Source organism: Manacus vitellinus, unplaced genomic scaffold (assembly GCF_001715985.3).
Source record: "Manacus vitellinus isolate BGI_N305 unplaced genomic scaffold, ASM171598v3 scaffold_0_pilon, whole genome shotgun sequence".
NCBI lineage: Eukaryota > Metazoa > Chordata > Aves > Passeriformes > Pipridae > Manacus > Manacus vitellinus.
In genome coordinates, this window is record NW_021938789.1 from 43183228 (window position 1) to 43208938 (window position 25711).

Sequence of the window (25711 nt, forward strand, 5' to 3'; positions counted from 1 at the left end):
AAAACCCCAGTTCTGCATCCAGCTGGGCAAGCTGTATTTTGTATACAACACTCCTCTGCTTCTGGGATTCTAGTTCTCTTGGTAGTCTAAATCCTTGTCCACACCAACTTAAATTATCTCCTTGGCAGTCTACTAGCTCAGTTGAATGTGACTGCTAGGACATATACCACTTCAGATGTCATGAGGGACATTATTGTTGTAAGGTATTCTTCCCAAGAATGCCAAGGCACTGGAAGGATTTTAAAAAGGTTTATTTCAGATGCAAGGACCACTTCTTAATGATGCTGCACACACCAGGCCCCCAGTGGAAAAAGGCAATGCCCCGCCTTCTCCAAGGCTTTTTGTATCTTCTCTCTCTCCTCCCCCATTCTCTCCAGCCTGAGGAGGCCTTTTGCACGTGTGTAAACATGTTATCTCTCTGCATACCAGGGAGATAGCTTGCTCACAGCTTCTCCCTGCAACTTTCTCTGAAAGAAGGAAAAAACGCCCATCTAACCCATTTGAGAAGGCATTTTACAGTCTTCCTAAGTGAAATTGAGTTCTAACTTTCTGTTACAAATTCTTCTGAAATTGTACCTATCCCTAAAATTGTGCATAGGAACAGTCCAATGAAAAGTACAGAGCTAGACTGACAATTTAACCAAAGTCAAGACTTACAGGCAAATTAAAGGAAGCATGTGGATTTTATCTCACAATATCCAGTTTTATGAGACTGATCTACCCTTTTGCTTCACTATTGAGTCTCCCCTCATCCAGTCTTGAGTTTGTATTCACTAGCCATACACTTCATATATAAATGTGCCTTAAGACAAAAAGGCTGTGCACAGCATAGAGCTGTAAGGTTTTTCACACTGGAAACTATCAGTAGTTGCCTCAAGTACACTTACAATACAAGAAAAGATTTAATGTCTGACCTATCACCAGAATAGGCAGGTGCAAGATCAGAGCGCTGTCTGAAAGCAACTTGTCTACATGCTCCTAAAAACATACAGCAAAAAAAAATTTACACAGCCATCTATTTATTTTCTTACCAGTTATTTACCCACTTGTAGGATATTGTCTAAAAAGCAAGTGATAGGTCCTTTCTGGACAATCTTTTTCTCTCTGGCAAACGCAGCATGGCAAATAACAATACTTGCAAGAGGAATGTATTAGGCCATCCAGCCAACAGCTAATGCACATGACTGGCAGTTGTGCAAGCCCTCAGTTTTCTTCCTGATTCACAAATAACTTCTGTATCTTAATACATTTTTTATTATTTTAATCCATCTTTGTTAGGCAAACATCTTTATGTCTGCAAATTATTTACCTTGTGCTATGAAAATATTGCTATTATTAATTCATTGCAATAATAAGAGAGAGTGCATACAACTCTTTACATTCAGAACACGCAATACAAAGTAATTCCACCACCTCCATTATCACTTGCACATTTAAACGCTGGTGGAATTCAAGCAACTTTCAAAAATATCATCATACAATCACTAAAGTAACTGCAAAAACGGTATCTGTAGCTAAGTTGCAAAAATTCAACAGTGCCAATTACTGACCAAATATATCTAATTGATTGAGGATCTGTTAGTAATAGATTAACCAGATTCATGTGTACGTAACAGTCACAGCATGGTACATTGCTGCTGTTAGTTTCAAAGTTCATATATGGACTTCTTTTTACACTGCACATGTGGTTTATGAATGAAGTCTGATTGCAAGAAGAATTTAAGTGAAAATAAGGTAAGTGACACAATATGAAAATTTAAGTATTTAAGGGTAGGCTGCTTACAGGAAAAAAGAATAAATATTTGATTGTGATTCAAAAAAGGAATGCACAAATGCATGTCCACCAAGTCATATTATTACGCTACAGAAAAAGTATACAATGCACATCTAAACTGATTAATAACTGAAGATAACCATTTCATAAGGTGTCTTTTTTAAAAGGAAATATATCATTGAAAAATCCACAAAAATCGCACTGTGAATTCAGTAAGGAAGATTATCATGTACAGTATTCAATGTCGCCTGTAACTAAATTAGCATATTACTAGCTCTTGCATGTTTGGCATTGTACTGAACTTATTTCAAAAGTTTGATTTAGGCATGGCTTTAATTTGAGGGAGAAAGCTTAAATTGCACAGCAAGAATCTAAATGAATTAATCACAGGAAATCCCAGTCTAAAATTATCCGTGATTTCTCTATGAACACCTAAAAATAGAATCTTAATTAAAAAATTCTTTCTGAAGTTCGGATGTCACTGAAAACTTAAAATGAACTACCAAGTGCCACTATGGTTTTACCTTTTGAAACATGTCTGAATTAACTTAAATAGTCAGTATTCCTGTTAGTCGATCAATATGCACCAAGCACCCTTCAGATACCGGACTACAGAAAAGTACAAAGAGAATGAGAGGTCTTATTTATGAACAATTACAGTAACCGGAAATTATACCCAGCCAGCTCTTCATCCACCTGTCTATGTCTTCATTTTCCACTGTGTTATTAAGTCTATGTGGGATACATTTTCAAAATCTCATTTTCATATGGGATTAGAAGCTGCAGCATTGGCTATTTCAGCTCTTCTCTTTTTTTAGTGACATACTTATATTTATCTGCATCAGAAAGCCCTTTCAGATTAGTCTATTTCAACTTCAGTGGTAGCTGATGAAAGACATATTCTGATGAAAGCTGTTCTCCGCTCTGAAGAAGTGCTCCTTTAAACTCTACTTCTCCCTGATTATCCATTTTTTTTCCCAAAACAAGTAAATATTGACATCCTGAAATGTAGTCACTTAATAACAGCAGCACCTATTTCTTACCATTCTCTTCTTCCTCCCCTAGTTTTCCTCCTTTTCCTAATCTATTACTCTCTCTGCATGGTAACACTTTTCCACAGTTGTTTCCCAATTCCTCCCTTCTCTGTTGCCTCTCCTTAGCTCTGTCTGCTTTGCTTGTTCCTGAATCTCTTCTCACATCAGATTCTTTCCTAGCTCTTCAGTTTCTGTCAGTGTAGGAGTGAAGCCTGTTAGGTTGCTTTTCTACCCCTGACACCTTTCACAGGATCTTCTTATTTCTCAGCAGCAGACCGGGAAAGACAGCAAAGGTCCATCCTTTGATCAGACAGAGGTGTATGTCCTGTACTAAATATTATTCTACACCACAATCCTGAAAAAATTTCAGGCAGAGAATAGCACTCAAAAGACAATGAATTTTGAAATTTTTGTGGGAGTTTTTTGCTTGTTTGTTTGGGTTTTTTTTTAAGTTATCTTAAACACCTTATTTGTACTTCACTTAGTGACAGGTTTGTGGATAAAAGAAAGCATAGACAATGGCAGACACCAATGAGATGACAATCAACCTTGTTGTCCTTGGAAAAACTCAGACTGGCAAGAGTGCTTCTGGGAACAGCCTGCTGGGCAGCTCAGACTTTGAGAGCCGTCGCTCCCCAAGCTCTGTGACTACATGCTGTAGCCTCGGACGCAGCTGCCGCATTTTGGGGATTATGCGAAGAAATGGCTGCAAGCTGGCTCTCCACGTTCGAGTACTTGACACTCCAAGCTACCCTCACAGTGCTCTGAGCAAGGAGCAGGTGAGAGACATGGTGGGATCAGCCCTGGCTCACCACTTCGGGGAGGAAGGCCTGCACCTGGCTCTCTTGGTCCTGCGGGCTGACTTGCCTCTGTGTCCGGATGAGAGTAATGATGCAGTTCAGTTCATCCAGGTAACAAAAACAAATAGAAGTCTCTGCCCTAATGGCAACTCTTTTATCTTCAGGGGACAATAGCTATGGAAGAGTTGACTGCAAAGGTAAAATAAAGAAGTGCAGATGAAAACTGGAACACTTCACAGTGCAGCAGTTGAAACACACCATTCCCAACTGCAACACTGTAGCTACACTTCCTGCAATAAACCTGAGAAAAGAGAGGCAAGAACTGCTCTCTTTTGTAAGTGGGCTTGGCACAAAGGAATTTAGGAACCAAATTACCTATCAAAGTAAGCTGTTCTCTCAGAATTAGTTCGTGCTTTATCATGACAGATCTAGCTTGCTCAAGAGAAATGTTGTTTAAAGCAAGCAAAAGTCAGTTACTGCACTCTCCAAAGCACCAGAGCAGAGCACAATGGGTCCAAAATCATACAGAAAATCTGACCTGGGACAAGGATGATCAGCTCAATCCTGCACTGTTACCACTGTATAAATACTGCTGTATTTATTTAAGAGAAAATAACTAGGGAGCTACCATAAATTTACTCGGGCTAAAGGAAATTAATAGCATAACTGACTTGAAATAAATATTTTTTTTTGCAAGTAGTTAAGGTATGTAGGGAGACACATGCATACATATCTTTGAAGAGAAGAAAAATGGCCAGCAGATATTAATTTGCCTAACTGATCAAATGAACCAGGTTCATATGACTTACTAAGAAAAAAAGGGTTTCAGTTACTGCCAAAGTCTGCACATTACACCTTGCATCTATCTTATACTAATGAATTTTCTAAAAATCTATGACCAGGAGGGACTTCTCAGTCCATCAAGTCTTTTGCATCTGCTGTAACTGATATTATCTACATATACAATAGACATGTAGATAAAAACACGCTGGTAAGTAAATATATAAATGAAAATATAGCTTTCAAAATGTGTTTGATTTGCTTTCCTCTCTATGGTAGGCTACTCACTTTTTCAGTAGTTTGACAGTTGATTCAAATTTCAACATATTTTTATTCTTCTTTCTTCTAGGCCTTCTTTAGGCACTGGAAGTAAGTGCACATTGCTGGGTCATGTCAAACTTCTCATCCACCAAAACCCTCACATCCTCCTCAGGGCTGTTCTCAATCCATTCTCCACCCAGCCTGTATTTGTGCTTGGGTTTGCCCTGCCCCAGGTGCAGGACCCCTGTTGAACTTTATGAGTTTTCCTTGTTGGTGAAAACAATGTCCAGCATAACTATGTCCTCATCTCATTGGCTCCTCTATCACTTGGAGAAGGAAGTAACCATTAATGCATTCCAGGAACCTCCTGGATTGCTTATGCTCTGCTGTGTTGTCCCTCCAACAGATAGTGGAGAGGTTGAAGTCCTCTGTGAGGACCAGGGCTTGTGAACAGGGACTGCTCGTCTCTGTCTACAGAAGACCTCATCCACTCAGTGTTCCTGGTCAGGTAGCTTGTAGTAGACCCCCACTATAATGTCACCTAACACTTGTACTCTCTTTAATCCTGACCCATGAGCTCTCAGTTGGCTCCTCAACCATCCTCAGGCAGAGCTCCATGCACTCCAGCTGGTCACTGACCCTGTCTTCATCTCCTCTATGCCTGTCCTTCCTAAAGAGCCTGTAGCCTTTCATTCCAAAGCTCCAGTCACAGGAGCCAAGTCACTGCATCTCTGTAACACCAAAAAGATGATGGTACTGCAGGTGTGCACAGATGCAACACTTCTGTTTCATGATCAAAACAGACTGAGCCTCTACAGTGGTTGGTTCCTGCAATAACTGCTGTGATTTCATCAACCACAAAAATAAAGGGCAGGAAAGGTGCCTGGTTGCTGGGAATATGAACATTAACAGTTTTGTTTCAGTGTGCCATTCGATGGAGACACAAGCATGAAGACCACCTTTAGAAATCAGGAGCTTTTACCATGATTCTCTGCAAATTAGGGGTGGCATACAAATGAAGGCAGCATATCAGTAAAAGACTACTAGAATTTAAACTTGCCTGGTATTTTTTTCCCAATAACAGCCTAATGAATTGAAAGTGGTAGATACTAATTTCAGAACAAACATTATAATTGATTTTGAGTCCTCAGCAAATCAAAGTACTATCCTCTCTTTCTGAAACTGATAATCCAAGACTTCCTTAAGCAGCCTATGGCACAATTTTGTAGATGTGTGTAATATTTTTCATCCTCAATGTCTAAAACAGATTAATTTATCAAAACACCAGGCTTTTTTAACTCCCCACCTATCTTGGAAGTAGAAAGATATCCTTTAGAGCAGTTTTATACACCTTGGTATTTAGGTTACAGTTAATTAAGATAATTGAAAAGTGGACTTTATTAACAAATTAGGTTTCTCATCACATAGGAGATAACATGATCGCACTGAAGTTGTAATTTCATTTACATCTGTAAATTAAAGCCCAATCTCTTACTCATATTAAAATTTTCTGTACTCATTGAAAGAAAAACAGTTTGTTCTCTCCATTCGCCTTCATCAGATAAACCACCAAAGTTGAAGACAAACTCTCTTGCCCATTATTTAAGTTGATGCATTTGATTTGTGTTTTTCCTGAATCGCTGGGTCACAGCTAGAACTGCAGTTGGTGTTACACAGAAATTCATCATTTATTTTTTCAACAAAAGGTGATTTGGTGATTTTATAAAAAATTTTTCGAAGGGCTGTAAAACTTACAGAAATATGGATATGTGGCAACTACCGATTTAAAACTAATGTGTGACATAGCTAAAAAACCATTTTTCCTTATTTACATGAACATTTTATAACTGGAGAAATTCTATTAACATCTGTACTTAGAGAAGAGAGAACTGCTAGTACTGCATGACCACATATTTCCACAGAAAGTGAATGCCAATGTCTTGGAATGGTGAAAAAAACCCAGATATTTCAGCAACTCAGATAGCACGAACTGGATTACTGCCAGGAAAAAAAGAAAAAACAAAAAACCAAAACCATGTAACAGTCTGCTAATGTACTAAGTATATGAAATGGGAGTGGGGAAAAGGAACAAGAAGAGATAACCATTTAAGATTTGGTTTTCATTACAGGAACTTCTGGGTCCCACATGGAAGGATTTCACTGCAGTTTTACTTACTCATGCAGACAAGGCAGAAGAAGCTGGATGCAGTGAAGAAACATACTTGCACAGTGCCTCAAGTACTCTGTTGTCACTTTTGAGCTCAGTACAGCATAAATACATTTTCCTAGACAACCAGAAGAGCATAATCAAAGAGGAAAGAACCATTGTCTTAAGAAAGCTCTTGAATTTTATAAGACAAAATAATTATCAAGTGCTTTTACTTAAAAACAGCAAGGAATAAAATAAGCTTTCAGGTGCTCATTTGTCTATTTTCTATGGTAGATAACATTTAATAGAAATAAAAAAGTAGAAGCCATCAGCTGGAAAACTCCACATCCAAATACCTTTGAACATACAATTAGAAATATCTCTTTAAATTACCAAACTACTTGCCTTTCATATAATACCTTACACTACTGCATCCAGAATCCTAGCTTCAACCACAAAATCAGAAAAAGTTAGTGCTCTAAAATCACGCCCTTGATATGTATGTAGTCACAAATGAGATTTTGTACTACATCAGACTGTATATTCCAGCTCAAATAGAATATACATCTGGAAGATGAAAAAAAAACAAAACAAAACAAAACTACAAAATGAACATGAGTTTAGACTGTAAGGGAGCCTCTTTTGCTATTATTCAAGCTTTCAAGAGTTCCTCTGAATTCCAGATCTTCCTCTGAACTTCTATCTCTATAAAGAGCTCTCTGGTATGAAAAGCTAAGATTTATCTCCTGTAAAAGTATTTCCTTACCACGATTCAAGATTAGTTATAACTGAGTTTTTGAACTTCAAGGATTTTGTTTAATAAGCCACTATTGAATATGTAGTTTACAAGGCAGATAAAATGGCTTCCATGTGCTTAATGCTATTCAGCACATTTAAAAGAACTAATTACTATTGCTTATTCCCAGATGCATAAAAAATGAACAGTTTACAGGCACATACAAAACTCATTTGAAAAGGAAATCTGTTCATCTTCTCTTTTACACATGTTCCTTTTAATTTTATATCATTGTCATTTTGTTTTCTCTCCATTTATTGGATGAAGTTCAAAGCCTGAAAAATTCAGAGAGGTTAATATTTTTTTATTTCAGTAGTTAAAATAGCACTTACTGCTTCAATGGTTAGACAGTAACCATTTCATTAAATATCATATGCCAAAATATCTGAAATATCTCTAAATAGCTACTTAAAAGGGTTACTGTAAATTGACCCAAAATGTTTATTTTCATATTTTTAAAAGTCAGGAATCAAAAGAAGTAATTTGAGGCTATTACCCTAGCAACATGACTATTTGTACAACATTACTACGGAATATCTAGAACAAGCAGCAATCACAGGTATTGAGGCCATGTTGCTGAGAACACAGCTGTGTTGGGCAGGGCACATCTCAAGGTTGAAGGACCACCACCTCCCTAAGATCTTGCTTTATGGTGAACTTGCCACCGGCTGCCACATGAGAGGAGCCCCAAAGAGGAGATACAAGGACTCCCTGAAACAACATCTCAGCCTTGGCCATATTGATCACCATAACTGGTCTACTCTGGCCTCCAATTGGGAGGTCTGGAGACTCACTATCTATAATGCTGCTGATGCCTTTGAGAAAGCACGCAGGATCACCCTTGAGGAGAAAAGACAACGCAGAAAGAATCGTGCCTTGCAGAATGTACCACCTAAGGAGTCTTTCTGCTGTGCCTTTTACAACCGGATGTGTCTATCTCATATTGGCCTCATTGGCCACCAACGTACTTGCAACAAACATGGGTAGTGCCCCTCCCAAATCTTCCTTCACAAAGCCCAGCCATGATGATGACTATGGAAGAATTCTAATTGTAAAAACTGAAGAAGCTCTTTCTGTTAAAACCAAAGCATCTTTTCTATAAAGTAGCATTGCATAAAAAACGCGTTAAAACAAAACAAAACAAAACAAAAAAAAATCAATTAATTTTATACCTGTTTGGGCACTGGAAATGGATTTTTTTTTTTTTTTGGTATTGGACTAGTTCCAGCAATCTATTCGTGATTCATTATTTCTTAGTTCTACCTATCATTTGGGATGAAACATCCAGGTGGACTAGATAAAGAACCATTTTAGCAAATCAGCAGCTTTGATCTTAATGAAATTGCAACAGTTTAGTTGAGGGACATGAAAGTATGTCCACTTGCAAATCTTAGGGCATGAAGCATCATGGTTTAATCTTCCTGTTACAAGTGTCTGCAGACTATGGTGATAACACAGGCAAGAATGAAGGTGTAAAGGCTTATAATGTATATGAAAACTGCTTGGAAGAAAAGGATAAAAACTATTACAAGGTGACTAGAAGAATAGGGACAATTGTGGTCTTCACTAACCTACTGCCAGTACTGCAATTAGCACACAAGGAATATGGCAGAAGTTTTTCCTTAATGAGATGCTCTTGCTCCATAAATCCTCTGCACCTTTAAGTTGTCCAGAAAATATACTTGTCTGCCTGTAGTCCTACCACAAACAAGCCTTGGCAATTAAGTTACAATCACTGAGTGGTTAATAACTATTGACAACACATAACCTCAAGGACAGTAAAAATGGTAAATAAGTCAATGGTCAAATTGTTAGAGGAATAACACATTCTAGATCTCTGGAAAAGGAGTCAAACGAAAAGGGTCTTAGCCATGCACTTCATGTTTTTTATTGTGCTTGCATCACTTTCCATTTCAGCAACTGAAAAAGTTTCTAAAAACCATTTATTTATTTAATTCCGCTGTTTGCCATGGTCTCTGCCCTGCAGACTCCTTTCCCTTTCACTTCAAACGGAACTCCTTTGTATGTAGCAACACACTGGTCATTGGTATGAAGATCGGGTTGGATTTGCTCCCAAATCTTCTTCTTGGGATTAAGCTCCTTCTCAGGATCTCCTGTTTAAAAATAAAGAATAATCTAATAGCACACAACTCAGTCTAAGAGCTCTACATATGCACACATCTCTGACAGCCCACATAACATCAATGCACACACTTTTAAGGGGGGGAATATTACTTTTGGTTCTCAAAATGAAAACTTTAATTGCAATCAGGAATTGTCTAGGAAATGTCACCAGAACTTTCTCAAAATGTTCATCTTTCAGGGAAAAAAAGGTTGTAACAGACCACAAACACTATCAAAAGGAAGAAATTAAGCCATTGTTAGTTATTAGTTTACCATACTTACTATAGACCAAAATAATTCCTAAGAATTAAGTAGATGAGGACCACAGAAATATACTACTCACCAAGACACAGGTTTGTCAGCATCTTAAGTTTAGGAAATAATGACTTTTTTATAAGCAATTAGGTGAATTTAGTAGATGCCCTTACAGTGGAGAAATACTGAACTTTAACAAGAATAGTCCTGGTGTAGAATAGTGACCTATAATTTTAGCCTCAAGTTTCAACACAGTTCTGCTATTTTTTGTACTATTTAATGACAAGTTCTGGTTCCTAAAATAACCAAAGCAGTAAAAGCTAGCTAAGGTTTCAGGAATTATACCCTCAGTCTCTATAAGCCTCAGCTTCCTGTTCTCATGCATACACCAGGATAAGCCACCTATGCCATAGAGGTATTGACAGTCTAAGTACATCAGCAAATCTGACTATTTAAGGATCTATAATGGTCACAAAATGCAGGTTTCTTTTATTAATGTTTGGAAATACTGTCAACAAACTAGATAGCATAGTGAAGTATTAAATATTTTTCCTATTTTTAAATATGCATGAAATGCAAAGTGTAGAAATGAAACAACTAAGCTAAATAAGCTTTCTTGCTGCAAAGATACTGCATAAATTGCCATCTGCTGACATAATTTAAAGCAAGACAGTCAATTCGCTGTGTTGTTATTTTCTGTTCAAAGGTCAAGTAAATTTAATATCTTAATTCTAATATAACATAGATTCCATTAAAGTATTATTCATTAATCATAATGATTAATGATTCCTTAATCATAATGCTGTTGGGTGCTTTTGACTTCTTGTGTGTCACACAGGCAAGACAAACAACAAATCCCACAAGAATTGTTTTAAACATAATTACAGCAAATTTAAATGTTGAGAGGGATCCCATGCTATTTCATTGTTGTTACACTATATATTTTTAATTGCTTGGAGTGGCATATTGGCACCATTCTACCTAAACTATAAAAATCTAAAGTTCTGGAACAAGCAAGAATCAAAACCCAAATCCTAGTCATCAGATCCTCTCTGACATCCTCTCGGAGGAAGAGCTCTCCAAGTGAGCAGAACATCTCACATTCCACTTCACAGTGTTCCCAAAGGTTCAGGAAGAAAAGCTACAAGGCTCCAGGGATTTCAACATACCTGTTCCTAGAAGTTGGTTGAAATTCATTGTTGCCTGGTGTATTCCTGACTGACTGGCCAACAAGTGGTTAAGTAAACTACTCTCACTCCAGCCTGCCTTATGCCTTATTGGCATTCTCCTTTAAATGTTTTTAATGGCTCAGTCTACTCGTGCACTTGCAAAATGCTTACAAAAACTGTGTCATTTCTTCCTGTAGATCGGTCTAACTTCTGTAGTTTCTCTATCTGTAATTTAGTAAGAGAAGCAGACCAGGCCAGATTTTTCTGTGAAGGAAGCTAGCATTACCAGAGCAGCATTCAATAATGCAGTCAAGTTATTTCACTACCAGAGGGCACTTAACATTAACAATTATCTCTACGTAACATTTATAATTAATATTAAAACTGAAGAAATTGAAATAAATTACTTAAATAATGACACTATTAAATAAAAATTATTAAATAAAAATTATTAAACACTTAGGGCTAATTGTGCATTTTCACAAAAATAAAAATCCTGCTCAATGCTCAAGTTCATGAACAAAGCAGACGTGGGTTTAGATCAAAGTGAATGCATACAAAATCATTAAACAGAATGCTAAGTGATCCATTGTGCATTTTCTTTCCCCTCTTCAAATATAAAAAAAGCACATGGGTTTTTTTTCATTAAGAAAACCCCCTGACTTTTATTATAAAAAACACGCTTTGGATGTTAATAAATTTCTTTGGAATCCTGCATCAAGCTCCCTTGGGATCTGTGGTGAACTCATATTAGATTAGCAAAGGCACCAATTTTAAATACTACCAGAGCTTTAGGCTGTGCATTTTCCTATGCCTTCTCCTCACTGCATTCCTTCTTCCCAGAAAACATTTCTTTAGAAGGGTTTCTATAAATAAAATAAATTGAAGCTTTTAATAGCTTTATTAGCTTCCCACGCTGTTTACATAAAAAGGCCAAATAAGAGGTCTCAAATTTTATTAAACATGTCATTCAGTCTAGCAGTTTCAATATTATGAATTAAATTCTCATAATAAGCAAGAAACCTCTCCACTTTGTAACAGCTCAAAAACTACTGAAGGAATATATCTCAGCACAAGAAGGGGCAAAAGGACACAGGGATGTGTGAATTTATGAAAAATTAATGCCACTTACCTCACTGTGGACTATAACTATGAAAGTCATGGAAAACATCCATGCACCAAAGCTTTGATTAAAGAAACCTGCTAACTACAGGCTAACCATCGCACTCCAGTTTTACCACTTTTTTTCTTTTTTAAAGAGACAGTAATTAACTAAATTGCCAGTGATTCTTAGACCAGAATGATAATTTAATTATATAACTTAAAGCATTTTTGGTTCCTCTGGCATCAAAGCATCAATTATACTGCTATCAGAAATAAGATTTCACAGGTAGCTTTGAAATATACAAGCATTATTGTTGTCTTATGGTAATTACCGAATAGGAGGTTATAGTATCTACAGACATACAATGGAATCATTTTTCTGTGGTTTAAAAAAATCAAACCTTTTCTGCTAAAGGTGAATAAAAGTTTGAGAAAGCTCTTAATGCAAAAAAAACAGATCTTGAAGATTCATGTACTAGAGCATGAAACAGTGTTAAAGTTCCACTGAGGGTAAAGACATCAAATAAACAACAAAAAAAGAACACTCCTCCAGGCAACAGCATTGCTTATCAAATCACTCCTCTATAACACTCACAATGGTTTTAGGAAAACTCTCCAGTTGCTGCAGGAAAGTTTAATCAGTTTGCAACAAGATACCATTTGTTTACTTTGACTAAAATGGCCAAAGCAAATTAGTCTGTATCTCATATGAATATTTTGTACGGTGGAGAGACAAGGGTTAAAAATAACTTGATTCCAAGCTGCTTGATAGACAGCTGTGTGTGTGTTTTAGAGTTGCTGTAATTGTTGCTGCTGGTGCTTCTGTTACTTCATAGGCTTTCATACTTTGAAATAAAATAAGACCCATCTGTTCTTTCAAGTTCGAGTACTCAAACTAAATCTTTATGCTTTAAAATTACTCTTCTAAAAATATTTGGTTGTTATGGTTAGAAAAATGGTTAGAATTAAGCAGTGAAGTTAACTGACATCTGACATAGCAAGGAGTCTACCCTCCTCGTAACACTATCGGTGAAGTGCCAGATGATCTTTAAGATGAGAGCAGCTAAGAAGAGGGAGATTTTCGCACAGAAAAGGTGAGTGAGTAGAAGATACAGACATACAATCCCATTAAAAATTTAGAAACAGTTTTCCAGTCTCTCAATAAGTTTCTTCACCTCAGCAATAATAAAACCCAACAAAACAAACCCCCAAACAAAACCAAACAATAAACCAAACAAAAAACCCCAAACCAAACAAACCCAACAAAAAACCCAAACAAAATATACAAAAACACACCAAAAAACTACCCACAAAACAACAACAAAAAACCCCATACAAAACAAAAACCCCAACTCAAACAAACAAACAAAAAAAAAACAAACCAGAAAAAACCTCAACCAACCAAAGTGTTGTTAATCACCTGGACAAGAAGGTAAATGGTAACAATCTTAGTTTCTAGACAAAAGAAATTAAAAACGCTTAAGCAAACAAAAACTTTATCAAAGAACCGTGTTAACTACAGTAACATGCAAAAGACAAGTAAACAATAAATAAAGTTAGAGGCAGATGTCAGTGTGATTTTCTAAGTCTCCATCCACCAGTGCTTTTTTCCTTGCATTTTTCTACTCACTTCAAGATAATAAAATCACAAGTCTTAAAATTCTTTGAAGTAAGTTTTATGTAAGTAGGAGATAGATCACTCTACTTTGTACTATTAGGCATTAGGTATATTTTCAAAGTCAATTATTAGCTTTAGTCTCACACCTATAACTGTTTCTGAGCAGCTCTTTACAAAATATTAGGAAACAGCTGCCATATTTCAGACTACAATCTATAGCCCTAGATATATACACTTCGCAAAGGGGTTGTAAAAGACTACATTTGGCCCTTATCAGAGCTCCATGTCTTTGGTTCCCTGTGAGAAGGGAACTGATACAAAGCATACAAAACCTTGGTATCACTGGCTGCAGGTCATAACTTCAGAATTAGTACAACTTATATACAACCTTTAGCTTATTCTGTGCCTTTTAAGAATCAAAATGTCAACACAACGTCTGTATACTTTAACGCATGGGAATAATTTAGGAGAAATTTTCTCTAACTGATTTGCTCTAGGAAAAGCTTTTTGCCACTGTAAAAAAAAACAAACAAACACCCAACCAAAAACAACTGGAGTTAAACAGGTCAATTACTTAGATAAAACTTACCTCATTACTCATGTGCAAGAACAGATATGCTGGTGAACTTGCATACTAGCACACAATGCAAAATAGCACTACTACCTGCTCTCACATTACTTTCAAATGCCAAGTATACAAAGCTACTTCAGATATAAGTTTGGAGTAAGGCCATATCTTAGACAAAAGCAAACAAAAGACCCTCCACTCCTCAAAAATGCCACATGTCTAGGTTAATTTGTATATCATTTTGCAGGCCTTATGCTCTACAAATGTTTACAATTTGATGCTCTCTCTTGCACATCCATTTCCACAGCAGCAGAAAGCACCATGAGTGTATCCTTGCATGTGAAAAAGATCACACATTCAACATTTAATCTATCTTTACTAAAGATAACTACTAGAAGTTATGAGTATTCCTACAATTTAGTCAATGCAACTGCTGAAGGCTTTAAGATCTCAGTATAGCTTAGCCATTCTGCATCTCAGCTAGCAAGCTTGGTATATTTTTAATACAGAAAACTAAAACTGAAAAAATAAAGCTGCCAGACTGATTTCCTTCTTAAATACAGTATTATTTAAAGTATTTTCAGTTGGAGTATAACATCACACCAAGCTGAGGTACACTTCTGTTTCATAGACACCTTAGATAGAGCATTGCTTCCTTTATCATATTCCAACCAAAATACATTTTTTAGAGCATCACAGTTTCACTCACAAGAAGTTTAAAAATACTTATATACATTTATATTTATGAAAGGTATTTCATGCAAAATTTCACAGATTTCACAGAACATTCTGAGTTGGAAGGGACCCACAAGGATCATCAAGTCCAACTCCAGTGAATGGCCCGTATGGGGATCAAACCCATAACCTTGGCGTTATTAGCACCATTCTCTGAACAACTGAGTTATTCTCAGGGACATAGAGCATGCCAAGAGGTTCATAAATAAAAACACTGTTGTACAGCTAGAAATTGTCAGAGGTGCAATAGCTTTAAAAGGTTAATATGGTTCTATATAGAAAATAGAAAGCTACACCATTTCTCACATGTGAAAGCCAACTTTTGAGCAACAAATTCCTCCTGAAGATGAATACTTTGTTGATGAATGCACACAGAGACAACTCTACCCAGTATGGTAATACTGGGAATTAGACCACTTTCTTTTTTAAGCTAAAGTGATGCAGTTATCCTGACCAGAAGAGCCCTATTCATCATGACTTCTGTGATCGTAACAGTTGACCTGAGTAAGTCTGGGCTTGGACTATGCTGCACAAATTCCTAGGGTGCAGGATAAATCTAAGCAGTTGACTCTAACAGAGGAGCCTGCAGGCAGCTCCCACATGGTACCAGCAACTGAGCCACTTGTGTATCCTCACCTTTAGAGAACAGGGAAGCATCAAGTTCTCACATGAACTTCCTTTCTGCTTGACAGTCACAATAAGTAAGAAAATACAACAATAGCTCGAAATACCAAAAGAGGGGAAACTCTCCTCATGGACAGAGAGTACACAGCTTGTTGTATGTGCATTCATAGAATCACAGAATCAACTGGGTTGGAAAAGACCTCTGAGATTATGAAGTCCAACCCTTGATCCAACACTGCCATGGTTAGCAGACCATGGCACTGAGTGCCACATCCAGTCTCATCTTAAAAACCTGCAGGAATGGTGAATCCACCACTTCCCTGGGCAGCCCATTCCAATGTCTGATTACTCTCTGTAAAAATTTCTTCCTAATATCCAACATAAACTTCCCCTGGCACAGCTTAAGACCATGCCCTCTTGTCCTACTGCTGGTTGCCTGGGAGAAGAGACCGACACCCATCTGGCTACAACCTCCTTTCAAGTAGAAAGGAGGTTGTATCTGTGCAATATAAGATTATTTATACTAGTCCCTCTTTTCAGGATCAGTTCCAATAAACGCCACTTTAAATGACACTTTACAGAGTCTGGGTGCCCTTCTTACTGGAATCCTAATGGACCAGCACCTCCTGATGAAAACACCTTTAACCATTATAAAAATAACAGTGCTAACAATACAGCAATGAGAGGTTGATCTGCCTGCATCCCTTTTAGACTGTGATAATAATGAACTGGTATTCATTGGCTAGGAGGAAGCATTCACCAGTATGCTACACCTATGATGCCTGAGTTCCCAAAATGCAGTCAGAAACTAATCATTTCCTAGTCAAGAGGGAGGTGGAAAAAAGGATGAAAATCATCTTTTGAGAAAGTTTAAATTTGATTAAGTTCTTACTTATAGTCTGAAAATAAAATGGATTTATTGATTTAATTAAGTGGGAAGAAGCCCAATGTCTGTCTTTTGGGACCTAAAAAGACACTTCCTCCCAGACAAACTAACAAACTCTGGTGTTTTGAATCTTATAGGTTCCTCTCATAAACAGACTTCCACTCAGCCACACCTATACTCTCTTATCCCTTCTTCCTCAAGAAAAAAAAAAAGCTACCTGAAGTTCTGACACTTTCCTTAATAGAGAGAAGCTGGAATGAAGAACTTATGACTTCAACACTTGCCCTGAGACACAGGGAAAGATGCTTTACATTTGCTTATTGTAACTTGCAAAGTGCAAATACATTTATCCGCACATTTCAAAAGCTGAAATACTTACTGTGACTTAAGGGAACTGGGTATTTTACATTTAAGTTCTGTACAATTTTTCAAGTTACAATTTTTACAGATGATTTTTACAGATGATTAAGTATTTTAAATCCTTCATTTACACAATATTAGCACACTAAGAATAAAAAGATATTAATATAAATAATTCAGAAAATTTCAACGACAAACGCAACCAACTTTAAAAAGCTGTTTTATGTGCGTTCACGATGAAGTCACCTTGGTATACGTGGGTTTACCATTTTCCTGAATATCTACTTACCAGGAAAACCTTCAAAAGTGATTCTGTCCCCAGGTACTGCTCCAGGGGGCGGTGCTAGAATTTCCACCTTTTCTGGGGAGCTGGCACACATCACCATTGCTTGCGATACTACTCCTCTCATTTTTGCAGGCTTCAAGTTACAGAGCAGTATTGCCATCCGATTCTGCATCTTGGGGAAGGAAAACAGAAGGATATGTGTACCTAAGATGCCACATGTTTTTGGGGACTCCCATTATTTTATTATAACAAAAGAATTACAATGAAGAGATTTTAACATGACACGAGAAGCATGAGAGAAGCATGTGCAACAGTTTCACAATTTTAATGCCTGGACACCAGTAACAAATAACATTTAAACCACCTAAGAGCTGGCCAATGAATAATGGAGTAAATGCCAAAATGTGACATACTTATCATGTAAATATAAAATATGGAATTCAGAAATCCAAAAACCAGGTGAAGCATTTCACCTGCATTCCATCTTTACTCATTCTAGACCTCCATTTCTGTCCACTTTTAATATAGCAATATTAATCAGACAATTTCTATTTAATAAGAACAAAACCACTCTACGAATTAGGCTAGCTCACAGGCAAAAATTTCAATTTGTCTACTGGAAGTGTATAGCTGTTTTACATAATGAGCTCACTTCCATCTCAAATTTAATTTTAACTTTTATTCAACCCAAAAGTTTTGAATTTTTTTTAACCACTGAAAATGACTGTATATGCTGTACATTGCAGTTTGCTAGAGCAAGCCTGTAAAAATAGGTTTCTCTCTTTGTTGTTTTAATTTATTAAAAATCATAATAGTAAATGAGACAACATACTTTGTTATAGAAAACTGCCACGCCTTAGACTACAAAACAAACTACTCTTTCAAACTTATTAAAAATGAAACCCTGAACATTCTTAAGAGATAAAGCAAGGATGTATTAATTCCCATGCTACTAGTGCACATTATTTTTACTATTTCATATTTCTAGATTTTGGTCTTTGTGCATTACAATACAAACTTCGAACAAAACCTGCAGGATTAATAATGAATAAAACTCATGCAATATTTAAAATATTTGATCATATATTCTCCAAGTAGAACACTTTAAAAAGCAAAAATATAGGTAACCAAAACAAAGTAGTTATAAGGAAAAGTTCATCTTGCATAAGTTCCAAGGCAGCCCATTGACTGAAAATATTTCAGAGTTATTGCTACGGATATAAATAGCCCAAAACACGAGAAACAGCTGTAACATGTCAGTTACTTAAATGCAAATTGTAGCATTATTTAGCACTGAATAACAATTAGTGAATGGATATATATAATAAAAAAAGCAAGATTTCTGCATTTGGTATTCAACTTTAGTTTTGATTAACTGGAAAAAATTCTGGACTTTAGAACATTGCTTTTTTATTACAGATTATACAATTGACAAACCAGACTGCATTAATGCAGAAATGGACATCATCATCTTTATCAAATTAACAGAAGACAAAACTAGCATCCCATCATTCCTTTCTCTCCTATCACAACAGCCCAAATGTTTATATATACTCCATGAAATTTCTGTATGAAAATATTCCTATTCTTAAATAAACAAGTATTTATGAACATTTCAAACACTGAGTACTCCATCACTTTTACCTGGAAGTATCTTCAAATGCTTTTGAAAAACTGCTCTAATACTAAGATATATGCACTGATTTCACAAATAAATGGTAAGAAAACCCACAAGGTAAAATAACTATTTTATAAAACAAAAAGAAAAATCCACCCCAAGATGTTCGTCCAAAACTAGAACACTAATTTTGAGCTTGGTTTCTTTCACTTTTTACTAAAAATGGCTCAATTTTTAAAATATCTTCAGATACAGGACTATACCCTAAGTAAAAATGCAAAAAAATAACTAGACCTAAATAAATGCTTCCTAACAATGCAAAAGTTTTTACTTTGGGATTTTGGTTTTTGGGGTTTTTTTTAACTGGTTGTACTAGTTTTATAGAAGGAACTTACTTGTAATGTTTCTAGAAAATAGGGCATCAGTTACAAAAGCAGACTTTTTGTATCTGTGCATAATAAGCTAAAAAAATTTCGTTTATGAACCACCAAGAAAAGTAATGTTCAGGTATCATTCTACCCGCCTTGCTCTTATGAGATTTTTTTTTAAAGTATATGGTAAATGTGTCAGCTACTAAGAGTCAGATCCAGTTATTCTACTGAATTCTACTGGTCACTCTCTGTAACTCTGTAGAGGAACAAAACAAAACCCAGCTTTTCAAAAGTAACTGCAAAAATAAATTGGGTAGTTTCCTGACAGATAAGACTGAGCAGAAAGAAAAGAAAGTAAAAAGAAAAAAAGGAAAAAACCTGACTCCCTTTCACAGTACATGAGAAGTTCTATCAGAAATACAGGGTGTTACTGAAAAGCAGTTGATAAACAGTAAGTGTATGTTTTGTTCTGCATATGTTGAGTGGAGTAAATTCTAGTTAAGAACACTAGGACAAATCTCTACGCTCAAAAGGTCACAAACAGAGGCAAGTCTATGTCCACAAGGGACTGGTAAGGCCCTCCCATCTCCAGAGATCTTTGGTAAATAAATGAGCTGAGAATAGGCAAAAGAAATGCAAATGTAATATCCTTGAAACAGTTACAACCTCTGCCGGCCTTTTGAAGAGTCAATCCCTTCGTTTCAGAATTCCAGGAACTTCAAAACTGACAACTCAACTAGTAAGAAACTGATTCAGTTTCAGCAAAAATGTGTAGTGGTGCAGTTGTTGGACACATAGCTACTTCATATTCAGAATGAAACTATGTATTTTCCCAACACATTGGTAGAATCAAGCGGGATGAAAGAGGAGAAATAAGGCAAAGAAACTAAAATGAGGAAAAGTAAACTCCAAAGTTTACCATACAGAAAAGCCAAGGCCTTATAGTTGAAGCACAAGTGTTAAATTGTTCTTTTTCTTAGATAATCCTTGAAGTTACCTGTAAAACTAACTATCAGCCAAATATATTTCAATATAAGATTCCATGACAGACTGCAATGGTTAGTGAATACAATTAAAACCAATATGCTGATTCTTTTAAAACCAGAGCAAGTTGAAATGCCAACAGCAACAAAAAGCCATCCTCAATTTATTGCATGTTTCTCTGGATCTTAAATTCGCCAGCAAACACAAGTTACAAGTTTGGTAATAGATATTTCTATTTGCTTCATGTCTGAAAAGAAACAGTAGATTTTAATATAGCCTTGAAGCAGAATGCTACAAAAGCTAAGGAAAAAAGTGGTTTTCTTTAAGAAAGGTGTCTCACATCACACAGAATGCGTCAGTAAGTTCACAGTCATGATTTAGGCATTGTTCTTTAGGATTCTTAGAAACAGGTTTTCTCTGCAGACTAGATCAAGAAAATTAGAAGATCAGGAGTATGTATAAAGAATATTATCACCTTTCTATCTAAGAGAAAGAAACAAATTCCAGTACTTGTTAATTCCTGCATGGACAACACAAACGATGATCTAGAAAGAAAAAAATTCAAGCCATCTAAGTGGAAAAAAGGAGTTACCGTTATAAAAATCAGACAATATAGTTCATTACAGATATAATTGTAATGTACCCTCTTGCAACGAATGGCTGTAGAATAGTGTTTCTGGAGGCCAATAGTGGCCTTTCCTCTTCTTGCTAAGTTTAAGATACATGTCCTGCAGTTTTGTCCTTCACTTCTAATCACTGAGATGAGGTTCTCTTAGATTAAAGGGCATTTTAGGAGGTTTCAAAAAGCGACACTTGAGAATTGTCTGCATTTCGAGAATGATTGCCTGACACAGGTATTGACACCAGGAACACACAGAGATCCACTTCAAAAAGCCAAAAGCAGTGGTAGAAGAGCTGTCAATTCCTACTGACATTTCAGAATGTTCTCCAACTGTCCCCAGCTGCTGCTCTTTCGAGCTCAGCATTGGCATGGTCCATCTCATGCCAATATCCTTCCATATCCCCGTTACCGATGACACATCTGTACATGATACTTAAGGGTGCAACTGTTGACGCGGCTTCAGCACCATGTGAACAAAACCACAGCATATCACATATAAAGTAGGCATGCAAGAAGTTTTAACACCCATAAATAACTTGCACTGCATACTGAAATGTTAGTGAAGATACATACTGTGCTTCCTAACCAAAAGTAACATCAGATGATACAAATACTACAGCCTCAAACACTGCTAAATTACCACATCAAACAATGAAATCATGAACAGATGAATTTTTTGTGAATTATAGCTACAGTGCTTGATCTGATGGATACATTTTTATTTAAATATATGGCAGTAGACACACGCCATTTTTGAACACTTCAAAAAATACAAAAAGATGGAATCTTGCCCCTAAGAATTTACTGTCTTAATAGAGACTTGCCAAAACTAAAAACAGACACACAAATCAAGTGTTCTCAAAGAACATGTGAGGATGATCCCTAATTCTCTGTTAATGAGTACTTCAGATTATTTTTCCAAAGTGAAAGAAGGTTAAAGAGAAAAGACACTTAACTGCCATTCTGTTGTAGACACTTCATGTTTGTAAGTCTATTTAGAAAAGCTTTTAAGATTTTTTTTTCTACACACTTTCTTGAAAGCAGACTGCTAAAAATGAGCAATTTCAAATTTTGCCCACTGTGTATCAGTAACTGGACGCTATCAGGTGATCAGTGCAGAGTAGTTACAGTATTATTTTACTGTTATATTTTTTTAGGTTCAATAATTTTCTGTAGCATAAAAACAACCATCACAATTTTAATTGCCTCCTACATTTGCAGTTTTACCACGGGGACAGAGAGTGAATAGGGATTGAAAAGACATTTGACAAAGTGTAGCTTTTCCACACTAAGATCAATTTCTTCATGATCCATTTTGCAGTTGCTCTACACAACACTGTTTTAAATGCCAAGTTTGCATTTGAATTTAGAAGCAGCCTTCAGTCAATTCCTCCCACCCTCTAAAAGAGGTGTGAAAGGAGGATTTAATCTTGAAGCCTTAGGTCGTTCACAAGGCATCTATAAACTATGCCTGTCAAACACAAAAGAGTATCAACTAAAAAGAGCATAGTGGCAGATTCTGTTCTGCACAAGGAAGTAAAAATATGCATTTTGTATTCCACTGTTGTTTAAGCTACTCATTGCCAGCTAAGCTAAATTTACATGCTCTTTGCTTTACTTCATGCCAAATATTTCAAGAGGCTATAAAAGAGAATTGGAAGGCAAAGGTTTCAAAAGTTTGGATCATAGCAAAAAAAGTTAAGATTTTTCTACTACATAGTAGGAAACCTAAAGGGAAAGTCACATCTGTTTGGTTTAGGAGCCCACTGTGTACCAATAGTGGAGGAATCAGAATAAGATCCCAGGATAGAAACACTGCAAGCAGAAAGGAACTAATTTGGGGTAAGGGTACTTCTCTGTTTTCTGGCAAATGTTGTTAAGCATTACTTTCATCTGCATTTTATTTTTGTTTTCATGACTGTATTAATCTTTTAGCAGAATGAAAACCTATCCTAAAAACAGATGAAAGTCTTAAGATACTTTAGGAAAGGAAAAGCTCTCAGTGAATAATTTTATCAATACCTTTTCCAGAGGAACATGCTTCACTAAACCACTGACAACAGTCCTCGGGCTTCCTTCACCAACATCCACTTGTTCAACATACAGAGTGTCTGCATCCGGATGCTTTTCAGCAGTGATAATGCAGCCAACACGAAGATCCAGACGAGAAACATCTACAGGTTTCGCATCACTACTTCCAGCAGCTGGTTGCTGTTTCTTCTCCTTCTTTTCACCTATTAAAGAAAGTTTTGTTCATGAAATGAACATTAAAAAAGTACAACTAATGTACATGACTATTGCAAGGGAAAAGTGAGCTACAGTCTCAGAAATAAGCATAAATTCAGTGTAAAACTGAAAAGCAGAGTAAAGAGATAGCACCTCTATTACCAGTTTCCAGTGGTGAATCATCATACACACTTCAATTTAGATTGATACCCCAAGTAATTACCACTTTAGGACAGAGGTATTTTCCTGTTTGTAAAGTGAAGCCATCCTGAACTTAAGTGTAGTTAACTTATATGTAAGTGACATATACACTCTGCCAAAGGCCATTATCAAAAGCCTGATAGTCTTGTTTTAATAATCAGCAATTACCAGTAAGCACTTCCATGGTGTTTCACCAGCAAAGGGAAACCAGACAACCACAATTCATCAGGTTACTAATGCTTAACAGCATTTGTTTGCAGTCAGGAGCTGTGAAGTCACTGCAACTGCACGTGACAGCCGCAATGCAACTCTTCAAGATAACCTCAGCTAACATTCTTCACTTCCTAAATATACTAGTATGTGAAAATTCTCATGGTTTATAAGGTTGTCCTGATGTGGAGTGTTTACCCATGATCATCACCCACACATGCTGTATAGTATAAAATTACAGTGAAGCAGCACTACTCATACTCAACTGCCTATTTAGATATTCCTTTCAAGGTGAGCAAGTGACATCCAGTTTATTTGCACGTATGTACATAACGAAGTATGTAAACTTCCTGTTTAGAAGACATTCAAGATTTGTTTAACAACTATAATCTCTGGGAGATTAAGAAATGCCTAAAATGTGCTTTAAAATGTATGTTCTGCTATTCTTTCATCCAAGATAGCTTACATATATTAATATATAAACTCCCTACTTTAGGGAGCAAAAAAGGAAAAGTGGAAACAGCACACAATTTGATCCATTCAGCATTGTTCTAGTACAGGCTTGAAATTAAATAATGCATTCAATAATAAAAAGACAGTATTTTTTTAATATAAGCAACAGCTCTTAAAAAATATTTTAGTTCATATATGATGAATGAAAAGCTCTAGTGTTTACAACTGGGTATTTTTAATGTAATTGATTTTACTGATATAGTTGTCAATCATATATACAATAATTAAAGAGAAACTGGGGGGAAAAAAATCAAAATAGTTAATATATACTATCTAAGATAATTTGAAAGACCTGCTAACTTCAACATTGGTATCATTCCTCACTGTTCTCTGTGATGTTTCTCTACAAGAGGAATGAAGCCTGTCATCAAATAAGGAAAAGAGAACATAGCAAATGTGTACATGGCTGTATGGGTTTCTGTGGCCAGGTTTTGGTAGCTGGGGGGCTACAGGGGTGGCTTCGGTTAGAAGCTGCTAGAAGCTGCCCCTGTCTGGTGAAACCAATGCCAGCCGGCTCCAGGACAGGATTCCTGCTGCAGGCGAAGGTCGATCCAATTAGGCATGATAGTAATGCCTCTGTGATAACATATTTGAGAATGGAAAGTTATTGTGCAGAAAGAATTCCAGCCAGGGAACAGCAGAGTGAGAACACGTGAACAACAATGCAGACACCAAGGTCAGTGCAGAAGGAGGGGCAGGAGGTGCTCCAGGCGCCAGAGCTCCAGCCCGTGGCACAGACCATGGTGAAGCAGCTGTGCCCCTGCAGCCCATGGAGAACCATCGGGGTGCAGAGACCCACCTGCAGCCCAGGGAAAAGCCCATGCCGGAGCAGGTGGATATCTGAAGAAGGCTGTGACCCCGTGGGAGGCCCAAGATGGAGCAGGGTCCTGCTGGGGACCTGCAGTCCATGGAGAAAGGAGCCCACACTGGAGCAAGTTTTCCCTGGGTAGGATTCACGGGGGATCCACGTCGATACAGCTCATTTGTGAAGGACTGCACCCCATGGAGAAGTGACCCACGGGACAGCAGTCTCGTGAAGAACCGAGGGATGGACTTGTTGGAGACGTCCATCAAGGACTGTCTCCTGTGGGAGGGATCCCATGGGAGCAGAGAAAGGACTCCTCTCCCTGAGCAGCAGCAGAAACAAGAACTGCACTGCTGGGGGGGGAGGAGGGAGAACATGGAAGGAAGCAGGGGTGGGGGGAAGGTGTTTTTAAGATTATTTTACTTCTCACTCTTTTGCTCTGACATAGTTAGTAATAAATTCAATTAATATCCCCACTTTGAGTTTGTTTTGCCCATGATGGTGATCAGTAAGTGACCTCTCTCAGCTCTTATCTCAACCCATGAGGGAGAGAGAGGCTTTAGTGGGTACCTGGCATCCAGCCACGGTCAACCCACTACAATAGCATATATATACAGATACACAGAAAACATCCATTTCAAAGCCACAGGCTAAGGAGAAAAATGCACTCCTCTGGCCAGTGTTGGAGTCAGTCCAGAATCAATACCCAGAGAAGTTGTACAGATGAGGTTTGCAAGAAATGGAACAAAGAATATGAGTATAACCAGAGAAGAAACAGATGAGGTAGGTGACAGAAAGCAAAAGGATTTGAGATATTACATCCCTTCATCAATTTCAA

General features: G+C 36.9%; 2 protein-coding genes across 4 annotated transcripts in view; one reads left to right on the top strand and one right to left on the bottom strand.

Annotated features, from left to right (window-relative positions):
* The first annotated feature begins 1643 nt into the window (after window positions 1–1643).
* Window positions 1644–8190, top strand: GIMD1 (GIMAP family P-loop NTPase domain containing 1). Of its 2 annotated transcripts, none has more exons than XM_008933197.4 (3): window positions 1644–1734; window positions 3294–3719; window positions 6779–8190. In XM_008933197.4, exons 2-3 carry the CDS (start codon window positions 3327–3329, stop codon window positions 7049–7051), a joined length of 666 nt encoding a protein of 221 aa, XP_008931445.2. In that variant the 5' UTR covers window positions 1644–1734; window positions 3294–3326; the 3' UTR covers window positions 7052–8190. The 2 variants fall into 2 exon arrangements, with proteins under 2 accessions (XP_008931445.2, XP_017927919.2); XM_018072430.3 differs by having other exon boundaries at window positions 3294–3587.
* A 1269-nt stretch (window positions 8191–9459) lies between these two features.
* Window positions 9460–25711, bottom strand: part of AIMP1 (aminoacyl tRNA synthetase complex interacting multifunctional protein 1) — a 38969-nt gene continuing 22717 nt past the window's right edge. For both annotated transcript variants that reach the window (XM_018072439.2, XM_008933198.3), the window contains exons 5-7: window positions 22941–23152; window positions 17327–17495; window positions 9460–9708 (exon numbers count right to left, since the gene is read on the bottom strand). In XM_018072439.2, coding sequence (XP_017927928.1) covers window positions 9542–9708; window positions 17327–17495; window positions 22941–23152 — 548 coding nt within the window. In that variant the 3' untranslated portion in view covers window positions 9460–9541. The remainder of the gene's footprint in view (window positions 9709–17326; window positions 17496–22940; window positions 23153–25711) is intronic.